General features: G+C 40.1%; 1 protein-coding gene and 1 pseudogene across 1 annotated transcript in view; one reads left to right on the top strand and one right to left on the bottom strand.

The window, feature by feature from the left end:
• Positions 1-14700, top strand: part of Copg2 (COPI coat complex subunit gamma 2) — a 188059-nt gene that overhangs the window by 1561 nt on the left and 171798 nt on the right. The window contains exons 3-4 of the mRNA XM_004661202.3: positions 375-455; positions 3378-3449. Of these exons, the coding sequence (XP_004661259.1) occupies positions 375-455; positions 3378-3449 (153 nt within the window). The remainder of the gene's footprint in view (positions 1-374; positions 456-3377; positions 3450-14700) is intronic.
• On the bottom strand, positions 4184-5292 carry LOC101602713 (annotated as a pseudogene).

Here is a 14700-nt window from a genome sequence, read left to right as displayed (position 1 = left end):
AAATGGCAAGACATGCAGACTCTGCCATGTGTTGGAGATCTTTAACTTAAATTTTAGTCAGAAGAGGTGGTGTCAAGATGCATGGTTATTGGATGAAGTTACAAGGTACTATGCTCATTGTGTCTGTATGATATAGATAATTATTGGGATAAAGTCCTTAAAAGTTGAAATAGTCAACCAAAGAGAATGAGTGACACAGAAAAGTAAGGCCAGATCCAGTAATTTTCCATATACTGTAGTTGAGAATTTAGACAATTAGCATCATTTGGATATTGCGTTAAGGCAGTCTTAATTTTATTATGGTTGACTTGTTGGACTCTGTGATAGAAAAAGTAAAAAGTACATTCTATATAACGTTTCATGTATTTTCATAGGCTCGTATATTCAATGAAACACCCATCAATCCAAGAAGATGTTTACATATCCTTACAAAGATTCTTTATTTACTGAACCAGGTAAGTTATTTTGATTTTTTCCCCTCTAGATTTGTGACCAGGAGTAGAAACATATAACCTATAGCAGAATACTTTCTGAAAATTTCAGTTATTAAAAAGATTTATGTAATTTTAAAATCAACATTGATGAGAAAAGTGTGTATAATGTTTTGAGCCCAAGGACTATAAAATATATTTCTTAAATTTATGAGGTATTAAACCAACTAAACAGAAGAATCTCAGTAAATGTGTTGGCTTGAGTTTAACAAATACTGACTAGAACATATTGCTTACATGTGTTTAAGCAGTCATTATGTCCCTTGAAAATACAGTGCAAAGTCAGACAAATTCCAGGTATTTTATTTATTTATAGCATAATCATGATGTATTAAAGTTTTAATTTTAAGGTTCAGTTTTATATTGTGTATACATATATATATAATATAATATATATATGTGTATATATATATATATATATATATACATATATATATATATAAATAATATATAAACTACCAACATGATTCTGGACAAGTAGTGTAAGCTTTATGTTCTTTAGTGTACTTTTTGGTACATGGGGATTATGATAATATCTGCCCTATAGCATGGTAATAATTATATGAAATTGTCATTTAGAGTAAGTGCTGGGTACATAGTTACACTTTTCAGCCAGTCACTCAGGAAATTTTATTGCACACCTACTGTGTCTTATGTATATTGTACTATTGTAACAGACAAAACCAAACAACAACAAAAGCAGTTGTGGAATATAAATTCTATATTCTATTATTTTTTTCCATTTTTATTATGTTTTTTGGGTCAGGCTGTAAAAACAATCTCTCAAACATAGAACCTTAGAAGATATGATTTTGTTTTGTAGGTCATATATTTATATGTCTATGTTTGCATATACACTCATATATATTCTATATTTCTTAGGATATTTTCTTCTGATGCTAAGTAGACTGAGTTATCAACTTGAATTGCAAGAGAATATTTATCTTTTTTGTTACTGAAGATTTCATCTAGAGATTTAATAAAAAACTTGTCATGGAGATTGAGAAATAGGCATGTAGTTTCAAATGTATCAGTTCATGAGCAGCATAGCCCCTCTGAGGCAGCATATTTGAAGCATTAAGACAAAGTCAGCTTGATTGAACTTTCCATAGCACACATTGTATTGTGTCCAAATTGGCTAACTCTATTACATAAGCAGTTTCAGGTGCCAAAGTTGATTCAGAATAACATATACTTTTATGTTGGTCAATATGTCTTTCATAGAGGGAGCAAATCATGTTGAACTACTCAGTTGTCTGATAAGCAAATTATCAAGCATACTATGACTATGGCTTCATAAGGTTTGGGAACATTCTTTTTTTCTTTCTTTAGGTCTTGGTAGAGCTTAATGGAAAAACACTTTTAAATTTCCACTAGAGATGACAAAGTCATATATTCTCTGAGTTTCAAGTCCAAAAATAGTAACTTAAGATTTTTCCAGCATGACTGAAAAGTACATGGGCTTCCAGGTGTTTAGTAAATGTGGCAGGAAGAGAGTACCCTGCCTTGCAGATAGGCAGGTAGGCCACACTGATGTAAGTGCGTGTAACTTCTAGCTATGCTTTGTCATCTTAAACAATAAATGGATCAAAGATTAATTGTATTTTATATGAAATTGGAAAAAAGTTGAGTCCAATGGACATATTATAGAGGATGATTATTAAATGAAGAAATTGAGTATTGAAATGGTAATATTTTAGGTTGTGAATTGTAGTGAAATAAATTGTCAGCCACCTTGCTACTCCAAAAGTGTGCCAGATCTAGCAGCATTTGTGTCTCTGGAAGCTTAAGAAAGGCAAAATCTCATACTTCCCCTAGGCTTTCAGTGAGTTAGATCTTGGTAAGATCCCTGAGTGATACGTTATCCACAATTAAAGTTTGTCAAGATCCAAATCATATTTTAAAAATATTTGTGTGCAAGCAGAGAGAGATAAGAGAGTAGAGAGGGAGAGAGAAAAAGAGAAAGAGAATGAATAATGAATATGGGTGTACCAGTTCTAGCCACTGCAAACAAAGACCAGATGCATATGCCACTTTGTGCATCTGGCGTTTTGTGAATACTAGGGAATCAAATCCAGGTCATTAGGCTTTGTAGGCAAACGACTTAACTGCTGAGCCAAATCTCCTGTCCCCAGATGATATATATATTTTTTGGTTTTTCAATATAGAGTCTCACTCTAGCCCAGACTGACCTGGAATTCGCTATGTGGTCTCATGGTGGCTTTGATCCTCCTTTCTCTGCCTCCTGCGTGCTGGGATTAAAGGTGTAAGTCACCACACCCAGCCTCCAAATGATTTTTTTTTTTTAAAGCATTCCAGTTAGTGTCTCAGGATCTGTAGCAGTGCCTCAGGCTTTATTAATAAAGCTTTTTTTGGTTGGATCACATTTTGCTATATTTTCTGAGTGCTCTCATAGGTAATCCTTAATAGTTTTATATTTGTTACGCTCCAATGATATATCAGGCATTGTGCAGAACATTAGATTATACATTAAGTGTAAAGTGTGATCTGTGCTCTTACTTTGCTTAACAGTCTCATCTTATTCTGAGTGGAAACTCTACCTGCTGCCAGATTCTGCCTCCTTGTAAATCTTTCAGGGAAATATAAGAAGTTTCTGTTACACGTTTAGAGACCACTATTCCAGAACTTTTTAAGTGTGGTGTGTTATATTGAATTATTTCAAATAAGGAGTGACTAAATGGCTCTGCAGGTTTTTATTTGCTCCCCTGTGGGTTTTTAAATTGAAAGTCAGAAAAGTTGCCAAGAGGCTGGATGTTTATAAAGAGACTTACTTCTGACTTCTGAAAGGTTTTGTTTTTCAGCAATAAGGAGCAAATCTTTGACATTTATATTTTCAAGTTTAAAATTGTCTTTAATTTTATTTAGGGTGAACACTTTGGAACTATGGAAGCCACAGAAGCCTTCTTTGCAATGACTCGATTGTTTCAGTCTAATGATGTAAGTCTTTTTTATTCTTTTAGGATGAAAAAACCCTTTTTATTTATTTTCCCGAGGGAACTTAGAGTGTTCCAAATTAGAGAAAATTGTTTGAAATGAAAGTGACTTAGCTATTTCTCTTCATAACATCTGTAAATGCTACTTATGTGATATGTGAACATGAAAGAATTAAAATGTATAGTATAAAGCTGTCCCTTCCCAGAACTCCCCTGAAGTCATTCTAAAAAAGGTTAATACATAGCATCTAGCGTGACGCTGCAAAGGTAGACTGATACCTACATCATTGCCCGTAGTGATATTTACGTTTTCAGTGAGCCTGGGCTGGTGGGTGGTCATCAGAGCTAGCCGCTGAGAGGAGCTGGCTGTGGAGTGGGAGCTGTGACAGGACAAAGCCTGCCGGCCTGTCTGCATCCGCCTGTCCAGCGTCAGGATGTAACGACTGATGACTGCTGGTCTCCTGGCTGCGGAGCATGGCACATATCTCTTTCTTTCTTTCTTGTTTTTTTTTTTTTTTAGACCAGCCTGCTTTCATTTTATTCTGTTTATACATTCTCCTCTTCCCAGATTAGAGGCAGAATATGATGTGAGCCCAACAGTCCAGCTTAGAGCCATGTAGTATTTTTCTCAGTTTCACTCCCTTACCCACCCTTAGTTAGGCCCCTTGCCCAGGTACTGGGGCAAGAGAGCAGTAAAGCAGACACAGGACTGAGGTGATGGGCCTCAGCCCTGTTGTAAGCAGTCCCAGGTAAAATAGATGGAGTTCTATGAAGGATGGGAGCCTCTTTGTAAGGTACACGGGGCCATCTTCTCAATATGCCCATTGGTTTGTTCAGATTTGGGTGGTGTACTGGCCAATAGCTGGCAGCTGCATTGCCTCCAACTGACTGAGAAGAAGAAGGAATGTGAGGGCGCTGTTGGGGTTCCACAGTCATCATAGAGTCCAGCAGCTGCAGCATTGCTGATGAATGCCTGGGGCTTTGTGGGATGCAGAGTTTATTCTGCACGGCAAGGGCCACACTGTCACCCTTCTGGAACACCATGTCATAAGGGCCTTCTCCAAACATCATGGCATAAAGCACACAGCCTAGGGACCAGACATCAGTCCGTTTGTTGATGACACAGTGGCTCTGCACAGAAACGAGCTCAGGTGCCCGGTAGGAGATGGTGCACCACTGGGCTGCCAGAGCTAGGGCCTGGCGTGAGCTCTCTACCTGGATGCATGCTTGATTCATGGAACCCAGATCCATTAAAACTGGCTGCCCCTCATCACTAAGCAAAATATGGGTGGGCTTCAGGTCCCTGTGTGCATAGCCTTTGGCATGAATGGCTGCCAGGCCTCGGCAGATACCCAGTAGCAGCTGAAGGATTTGGCCCTCAGTCAGGAAATTGCCTTGGTCCTTCAGCCTCTCTATCTCATTCCACAGTGTACCTCTCTTGAAGAACGGTAGCAGCAACCAGGCTTCATGCTTAGCACCCCGCTCTCTCAGACAGTAGGCCACAAGGCGGAGGATGTTGGGGTGATGGAAGAGGCGATGCATGTCTGCTTCTCGCTGGGCCTGCTCCCGGTCTTGCTGCTCATGACAAAGGATTTGCTTCAGGGCGTAGAAGTGTCCATCATGTAACCCTTCCACTAGGTCCACATAGCTGAACCCACCCTCCCCAATTTCTGGATGAAGAGGTAACGCTTATTGTCAATGATGACAGTTCCCCGAGAGCAGACACACAGTGCGTGGCCCATAATGTCTCAATCATCCTCAAGGGCGGTCTTTGCCTGCCGAAGGGCTGGTCCAGGGCGAGTGGGCTCTTCCAGGCAATGGGCTAGCAACCCAGTGGATCATGCTGGCTCCAGCCCGCACATATCTCTTTCTTTGTAACCTTAACTCAGAAACATACAGGGATGCAGATTCTGGGACATATATTTCTGTGAACATAATGGGCCAAGTCTTGCATTTCTTTTCTTACGTATTACATATCTGCACAGGTTACATTTGTGTGCCCAGCTCCCAGGACCTCCTGGGATTCAAGTCTAGCTGTATGTCTGGATAAGGGGAGGTTTTATGAGTAGTTTCTCAGGAAGATCAGAGTCCTCTGTAAAACAGCTTATCTAAGGGGATGCCTTTCTATATTCTTTAGGCAATGGGATAGTAGTCTGAGTCATGGAGTAAAAGATTATGGTACTGGCACAAGATGCTGGGCAGAATTTAGGAGTTTTAGGTGCCTTCATTAGAATCTGCCCATATGTCCTCAATTTTCAGGTCCTCCTTGCCAATCAAATCCTAATCTTGTTTTTCAAAAAAAATTATTTATTTTTTTGAGAGGGAGAGACACTAGTTACACCAGAGCCTCTAACCACTGCAGATGAACTCCCGATGTATATGCCACCTTGAGTATCTGGCTTACATGGGTACTAGGGAATCAGACCTACATCCATTGGCTTCACAGGCAGGCACCTTAACCACTAAGCCATCTCTCTAGCCCCAAATCCTAATCTTAACATCAGATGCTCTGAAGGCTGTAATTCAGCTACCTGTAGAATATATTTTCCCATCTCCGTGACCATGTGAAAGAAAGCTTCCTTTTATAAGGCAGTTATAGAAGATTTCTAGTCTTTTACCTAGACCTTGAGTTCATCTAAATCTCTTAAGTTCTCCCAAGGAAAGAATTTTATTTATTTATTTATTTATTTGGTTTTTCAAGGCAGGGTTTCACTCTAGCTCAGGCTGACCTGGAATCATATAATCTCAGGGTGGCCTCAAACTCATGGCAATCTTCCAATGTCTGCCTGTCAAGTGCTGGGATTAAAGGCATGTGCTACCATGCCTGGTCCAAGGAAAGAATTCTTTAGTATATCTAGAAACTAATTAATCTATTATTTCAGCTAAGCAACTTACTTTTAAAATCTTAAGTTTTAACAAATTAGTTTTACTAAAGTTAACTTGCTTACTTACCCAAAGCTGTGTCTTCTGTAAGTCTTTGTCTGCAGTGATAAGTGTTTTGCCATGTCATGCCATAAACTACTTATGTCCCCTTATCCCCTGGAAATGAGGTCATTTATAAAGCCTGTACTCCAATCAGAGAACTAATTTCAGGTTTACAGCCTTCAGGACGTAGTTCCTTTTAATTATGTCCTATACCAAAAATTCAGGGTTCAATCAAGGAAGCAGAATCACTATGAGTATTATGGAATTTTAGGTATTTCTTAGAGAATTTAGGCCAGGAAGCTAGGCATTTCAAGCTACTGGAGTAAGGCTCAAAAGGGTGCTATTATGAAGGACAATGAAGGAATAATCACTGGGGTCAGGAGTGGTTGTCAGATAGTGACATTATTAGGAATGAAATGCAAAGGGATATTGCTATTGATAGAGGCTGTGACCATAATAGGAAGAAGGATAAGAACATTAGAAAAGAGGAGGTTAAAGAATGAAACAGTGTTTTTAAGATAAGATCAGTATGGATACTAGGAACACCATTACTTACTACTGAGATAATAATAGAGAAAGTGACAGTGAACAAAATAGCAAGAGTCCCTCCCCCCCCCCCCCCCCCCAGGTAGGCTCTCACTCTAGTTCAGGCTGACCTGGAATTCACTATATAGTCTCAGGGTGGCCTCCAACTCACGGTGATCCTCCCACCTCTGCTTCCCAAGTGCTGGCATTAAAGGCGTGTGCCACCACACCTGGCTTACTTTTTTTTTTTTTTTTTTTTTAATAGGGAAAGTGCCCTGGGGTCTACATATGCAACCAGGAACTGTGACACAGTCCAAGGGCATAACTGTGAAAGCCAGAGTCTGTGAAGGAAAGTGGTGCTATAAGTTGAAAAGACGGTGAGGAATATAATTTCCTCATCTGTAGGCCTGGTGGTGTGGGGTCCATGCGAGAGATAATAGTCATCATTTTGAGAAAATTGCAAGACATTCCTTAGGGAACAATAAGGTTTCAACAAGAGAAAAAGATGGGAACATTTAGGGATGAGCTTGAAGCTATAGATGGTTTTTTCTTTTTCTTTTTTTTTCATGAAGAGCCAGAGAAGGTGGTGGAGGGCTTAGAGTGTGTGGAAGGGCAGAATATGCAGCTGTTCCTCATTCCTTTTTCTTATAAGATCTGCAAAATCCATACTATCTCTTCTATCATTTTTATATTGGTAAACTGTATCTTCTATCTTTTGATTCTTTGAAAGTTTATAAGTCTTATTGGTTTTCATAGAACTTGCTTTTTGTTTCATTAATTATTATTTTGTCTTCCACAATAATCGGGGGAAAAAGCCACATTAAAGTCAAATCAAGTCAAGTCAAATTGGGGATATAGCTCATTTAGTAAAGTGCTTGCCTAGTTTGCACAAAGCCCTGGGCTTGAACCCCAGAATCTCATAAAACGGGAGTTAGTGGTGAATGTCTGTAATACTGGCACTTGTAAGGTGTAGGCAGGAGGATCAGAAATTCAAGGCCATCCTTAGCTACTTAATGAGTTTGAGGCCAGCCTGGGATACACGAGAGAAGGTTAGAAACAAAACAAGATAGAAATAAATCCTACTAGATGGTAGATACAGCCATAATGTGTATTAAATATGAATGACTAACACACAACCAGTTTTAAGCTAATGACGTAATTGAAGAGTCAGACAGCAAATTTCAAAGGAATGAAATCATACTATGTTCTTTAATGCAAGACTGTTAGAAAGTAATAATGAGAATAGGCTGGAGGGATGGCTTAGCAGTTAAGAAAGTAATAATGAGAATCACAGAGGGAGGAGGGAGAAAAGGGGTAGGAAAAGAAAAAAGGGTAACTAGATAATTTACCCTATATTTTGAGGTTAAGAACCACATTTCTATTTTGTTTCCAGCTGTGATAGAGGGAAAGGATTTACCCAATTACCATAAATGTGAGAAAATCAAACAGAATATGTGAACCAGCAGTTTTCAGACTTTAGGTAACAGGCATCCAAGGACTATGACCTGAAGAAGAGAAGAAAACAACATGAGCCCTGGGGTCATACCAGCTAGCTGTCCAGATTATAGGCATCAGGCCAGGTGGGGCTGCTGGGTAGGAACCTGACTGTCTAAGCTGAGGAGACAGATGGAGCTGGAGAAGTCAAGAAAGTTTGAATTTGTATGATGAAAGAGAGGGAGGGAGAGGGAAAGAATATGAGACATAGCTAGAGATCTGCTGCAGAGGACTCTATACCTTGAGGCTGGACAAAAGCTGACGCATGCACGTACGTGCATGTGTGTAGGAAAGTACTCAATGGTCAGGAAAGAATTGGAAGCACGCAAGATGGAGAATAGTTCCTGCCCTTAGCAGTGATGGAAGGGCCTGGAAAATACATAAACCATCTGGCATAGCTTTCAGCAGGGTATCACCTGAGTAATAGGAGCATTTTAAACTACAGCTTTCAAAGTCTGAGCAAGTCTCAAAAGTAAAAATAAAAATCCCCAGGCCACAATAGAAACTTGTAATAAAGTATGATACTACTTAAAAGAATAAGCAAAATCCATCACTTAAGATTAATTTCATGATGTATAGCAATTTATAAACTCAGGAATGCAGCTAGATGTGGCCCACGTCTATACTCCCAGCTACTTTGGAAGCTCAGGATCAGTGTGGACAAGATAGTGAGACCCTCTTCCAAGATCAAACAAAACAGGGGCCAGGCAAGGGCCAAACCTTGCTATAAGCAAGGCAGAGAAAGGTGTGGTGTTGGACACCTTTAGGGAGGCAGAAGTAGGAGGATCACCATGAGTTTGAGGCCTCTCTGAGACTATATAGTGAGCTCCAGGTCACCCTGGGCTACAGTGAAACCCTACCTCAAAGAAAAAAATAAACAAACTAGGGACCTGAGGAGGTGGCTTAGCATTTAAAAGTACTTGTTGCAAAGCCTGTTGGTCTGGGTTCAATTCCTCAATACTCACATAAACCCAGACCAGATACAAGAAGTGGTACATTTGTTAGAGGCATAAAGAGACCCTGGTATGTACACATGCATGCATGTGTGCACACACGTACAAATAAAAAATGTTTTTAAAAAAATCACACAAACCCATAAACTTAAAAAGAAAATGGATTGGAGTTAGAACCCTAGAAATGAAAAATACAGTAAGCAGTGATATTAGAACTAACTGTGATGAACATGGGTATAACAAGAACAAGAAGTGAGGCACAAGATGGATCAAGACAGCCAAGCAGAAGTTCCATAAATTAACTATATAACATGTCAAATATGGTGCATGTTATTAATAAAGAAAAAACAATGTCCTGTCTAAAATAAAATGGAGAGGAAAAAAAAAACTAAGACCATAAGTGACATTGGAAATAGTTTGGAAGTTTTTGGTGGTTACCTCTAAATATTAATTCATGAGCTTTTAATTTATCAAAGTCTAATATTTATCTTTTCCTTGCTCATGGGATATTTGAGAATTTTAGACACCCTTATCAGCCATATATATGAGCACATAAACAGTAGGTACATATACATTTACATATATAAATACTTGAAGCATAAAATGTTATTTTTGTAATTTTATTTTTTATTTATTACTTTTTAAATAAAACAGTTGTACTCTTAGACCTACTCTCCCATGCCCCAATTCTGCTGAGGGTCTTCTTTGGTGGGTTATTGGTATTCATTATGGGGACTAAGAAGCCTTAGTCAGTCTCTGAGGGGCGGGGGGAGCACATGGTGTCAGGCTATTTCCACTCACCCTGAGACTCTTACAGTCTTCCTGCCCCCTTTTCCTCAAAGTTCCCCGGGCCTTGGTGGGCAGAATAGGGATCTGATTTAGTGTTGCTTTCTATGTAGACTCTGGATCTCTGTCTAGATGAAGTTTGAATGACCAGTGTCTGTGTCACCATCTTCCTGGAACTGGATTTTAGGTTAGCCATGAAAACACCCAACCAAGAGCTGCTTGTGGGAAGAAAGGGTTTATTTTGGTTTATAGACTAAGGGAAGCTCCATGATGGCAGGGAAAAGAGATGGAATGAACAGAAGGTGAACATCACCACCTGTTCAACATCAGGTGGACAATAGCAACAGGAGAGTATGCCCACCACTGGGCAAGGGAAAGTTGGCTATAACATCCATAAGCTTGTCCCCAACAATCCACTCCCTCTAGGAGGCTTCAGTTTCCAAATTGCCACCAGCTGGGACCTCGATTCCAGAACACCTAGGTTTATGAGAGACACCTGAATCAAACCACCACACCATGAGAGCAGTAGTCATGTCACTGTTTCCTCTGTAATGACTTCTGGGCCTGGGTACATGGGGTGGAGGAGACGCAACTCCTCGTAGACAGTTGGTTCTCTGTTCTTGATGTATTGATGTATCCTTGTTCTCCCCAGTATTCTCCAGCTGTAAGATAGGACAGATTCTCCAAAAGTGAGAACAGTTTGAATAAAGGGGGATTAGCTTAGTTATTTACTGATGTGTAGTTAAAAGAGCAGTGGAGGTTCTCTGTGGAGCCTGTTGGTTTCTGTTCTAGGGAATCTGACTTAGTTCCCAGAGTTAGATATGAGTTCTTCTCCTCTAAGCAGGTCTCATGTCAGTCCCACGAGTAGTTACCTACATCAGCTGTGTGCCACTATTGCACAAGTGCATGCTTCTTGCTTGACTTGTTGATTTTGTAACTGGCAGGGTTTCCTGCTAATTCAGTGTGTTGGCAACCATTATTCTCCAGCTGCTCTCAGCACTTTCCAGCACTATGAGGGCTAGGTGTGAAGGAACTGGATTCCCTCTCAGTTCCAGCATAATCACTTGATGTCCTGTGGCCACAGGAGGTACATAAATAATTGGATTCTTGGGCTGGAGAGATGACTTAGTGGTTAAAGTGTTTGCTTGCAAAGCCAAAGGGCCAAAGGACTCAGGTTCGATTCCCCAGTACCCACATATATCCAGGTGCACAAGATGGTACATGTATCTGGAATTCATTTGCAGAGGATAGAAGCCCTGGAATGTCCATTCTCTCTCTATCTGCCTCTGTTATCTTAAATAAACAAATAAATAAAATAATTTTTAAAAACTTGAGTTCTTGGGGCTGGAGAGATGGTTCAGCAGTTAAGGCACTTGCCTGCAAAGCCTAACCTCCTGGGCTTGATTCTCCAGCAGTAGGGACTTAACCTTTAGCTCTTGCAGGTAACCAAGTAAAAAAACTGTAAGCGCAGGTGCACGTCTGTGTGTGTGTGTGTTTATTAAGAATTACTATTATCTTTATCACTTGTTTTCTTCCTACTTTTCATTCCTTGCTGTCTTAGTTAATATCTGGAATAACTTTGCTTGTGCCAGAAGAGTTTACTATTAGAACTCAACTCTTTTTTTTTTTTTTAATTTTTATTAACATTTTCCATGATTATAAAATATATCCCATGGTAATTCCCTCCCTCCCCACCCCCACACTTTCCCGTTTGAAATTCCATTCTCAATCATATTACCTCCCCATTACAATCATTGTAATTACATATATACAATATCAACCTATTAAGTATCCTCCTCCCTTCCTTTCTCCACCCTTTATGTCTCCTTTACAACTTACTGGCCTCTGCTACTAAGTATTTTCATTCTCACACAGAAGCCCAGTCATCTGTAGCTAGGATCCCCATATGAGAGAGAACATGTGGCGCTTGGCTTTCTGGGCCTGGGTTACCTGACTTAGTATAATACTTTCCAGGTCCATCCATTTTTCTGCAAATTTCATAACTTCATTTTTCTTTACCGCTGGAACTCAACTCTTTTTAAAAAGCACTTTTATTTGTTTATGTGTAAGCAGAGGGAGATAGAAGAGAGAATGGGCATGTCAGAGCCTCAAGCCACTGCAAACAAATTCTAGCTACATGTGCCACTTTGTGCATCTGCCCTTATCAAACTTGGGTCATTAGGCTTTGCAGGCAAGTGCCTTACCCGTGAGCCATCACTACAGCCCCAGAAGCCCAATTCTTTTATTAATTTATTTATTAGACATGGAGAGAGAGAGATTGTGTGTGTGTGTGTGTGTATGGGTGCACCAAGGCCTTTAGTCATTGCAAACAATTTCTACATGCATGTGCCACCATGTGCATCTGGCTTATGTAGAACGTGGAGAATAAAACATGGGTCCTTAGGATTCACAGGCAAGATACTTAACAGCTAAGCCATCTCGCTAGCCCAGAACCAACTCATCAGATACTATACCCATGCCAGTTGGATCCTGGGCTTACATGTTATATATTGTGTCCCCTGACAGTTAGATCCTGGGCTTAGACTTTGTGTTCTCTGTCTCCTGACAGATCTTGGGCTTGACTTTATGTACTGTGTCTCCTGACAGTTATATCCTGGGCTTAGACTCTATGTTCTATGTTCCCTGACAGTTAGATTAGATCCTGGGCTTACAGTTTATGTATGTACTGTGACCCCTGACAGTTAGATCCTGGGCTTACACTTTATGTACTGTGTCTCCTAACAGTTAGATCCTGGACTTAGACTTTATGTACTGTGACCCCTAGCAGTTAGATCCTGGGCTTAGACTTTATGTTCTGTGTTCCCTGACAATTAGATCCTGGGCTAAGACTTTATGTTCCATGTCTCCTGACAGTTACATCCTGGGCTTAGACTTTATGTACTGTGACCCCTGACAGTTACATCCTGGGCTTAGACTTTATGTTCTGTGACCCCTGACAATTAGTTCCTGGGCTTAGGCTTTATGTTCCATGTCTCCTGACAGTTACATCCTGGGCTTAGACTTTATGTATGTACTGTGACCCCTGACAGTTAGATCCTGGGCTTAGACTTTATGTACTGTGTCCCCTGACAGTTAGATCCTGGGCTTAGACTTTATGTACTGTGTCTCCTGACAGATCCTGGGCTTAGACTTTATGTACTGTGTCCCCTGACAGTTAGATCCTGAGCTTAGACTTTATGTACTGTGACCCCTGACAGTTAGATTCTGTACTTAGACTTTATGTACTGTGTCCCCTGACAGTTAGATCCTGGACTTAGACTTTATGTTCTGTGTCTCCTGACAGTTAGAGCCTGGGCTTAGACTTTATGTTCCATGTCTCCTGACAGTTACATCCTGGGCTTAGACTTTATGTACTGTGACCCCTAGCAGTTAGATCCTGGGCTTAGAATTTATATTCTGTGTTCCCTAACAGTTACATCCTGGGCTTAGACTTTATGTACTGTGTCTCCTGACAGTTACATCATGGGCTTAGAATTTATGTACTGTGTCCTCTGACAGTTAGATCCTGGGCTTAGACTTTATGTACTGTGTCCCCTGGCAGTTAGATCCTGGGCTTAGACTTCATTTACTGTGTCCCCTGGCAGTTAGATCCTGGGCTTAGACTTTATGTACTGTGACCCCTGACAATTAGATCCTGGGCTTAGACTTTATGTACTGTGACCCCTGACAGATCCTGGGCTTAGACTTTATGTTCTGTGACCTCTGACAGTTAGATACTGAGCTTAGACTTTATGTTTTGTGTCCCCTGACAGTTAGATCCTGGGCTTAGACTTTATGTTCTGTGTCCCCTGACAGTTAGATCCTGGGCTTAGACTTTATGTTCCGTGTCCCCTGACAGTTATATCCTGGGCTTAGACTTTATGTTCTGTGTTCCCTGAAAGTTAGATCCTGGGCTTAGACTTTATGTACTGTGACCCCTGACAGATCCTGGGCTTAGACTTTATGTTCTGTCTCTCCTGACAGTTAGATCCTGGGCTTAGACTTTACGTTTTGTGTCCCCTGACAGTTAGATCCTGGGCTTAGACTTTATGTTTTGTGTCTCCTGACAGATCTTGGCCTAGACTTTATGTACTGTGTCCTGACAGTTAGATCCTGGGCTTAGACTTTATGTATTATGTCTCCTGACAGTTAGATCCTGGCATTAGACTTTATCTTCTGTGTCTCCTGACAGTTACATCCTGGGCTTAGACATTACATACTTTGTTCCCTGATAGTTAGGTTCTGGCCTTAGACTTTTTGACAATGACTATGTGTGAGGAAATCTGAGATTTATGTGAAGAAAGAGTTAGAAGAGTAGCAGTTTTTTTAATTGCTAGCTTTGGATTCAGGTATCTATGTGGAAATTTTGGTAGTTGAAAATGGAAGTTGGTTATCCAATCACAAGTCATATTAAGTTTAGGAGACACAGTAGTATATGCTGACCTGAAGAAAAAATAATTTGTACAGCTGTGCATACACATTTCTTAAGAATTTTTAAAATATATTTCCAGGACAAACCTTATCCTTTTGAAAAGAAAAATACATCTTTTGACCCAGAATCTAAATGGAATT

This window comes from Jaculus jaculus, chromosome 10 (assembly GCF_020740685.1).
Source record: "Jaculus jaculus isolate mJacJac1 chromosome 10, mJacJac1.mat.Y.cur, whole genome shotgun sequence".
NCBI classification, from domain to species: Eukaryota; Metazoa; Chordata; class Mammalia; order Rodentia; family Dipodidae; genus Jaculus; species Jaculus jaculus.
This window is presented reverse-complemented; position numbering and strand designations above follow the sequence as displayed.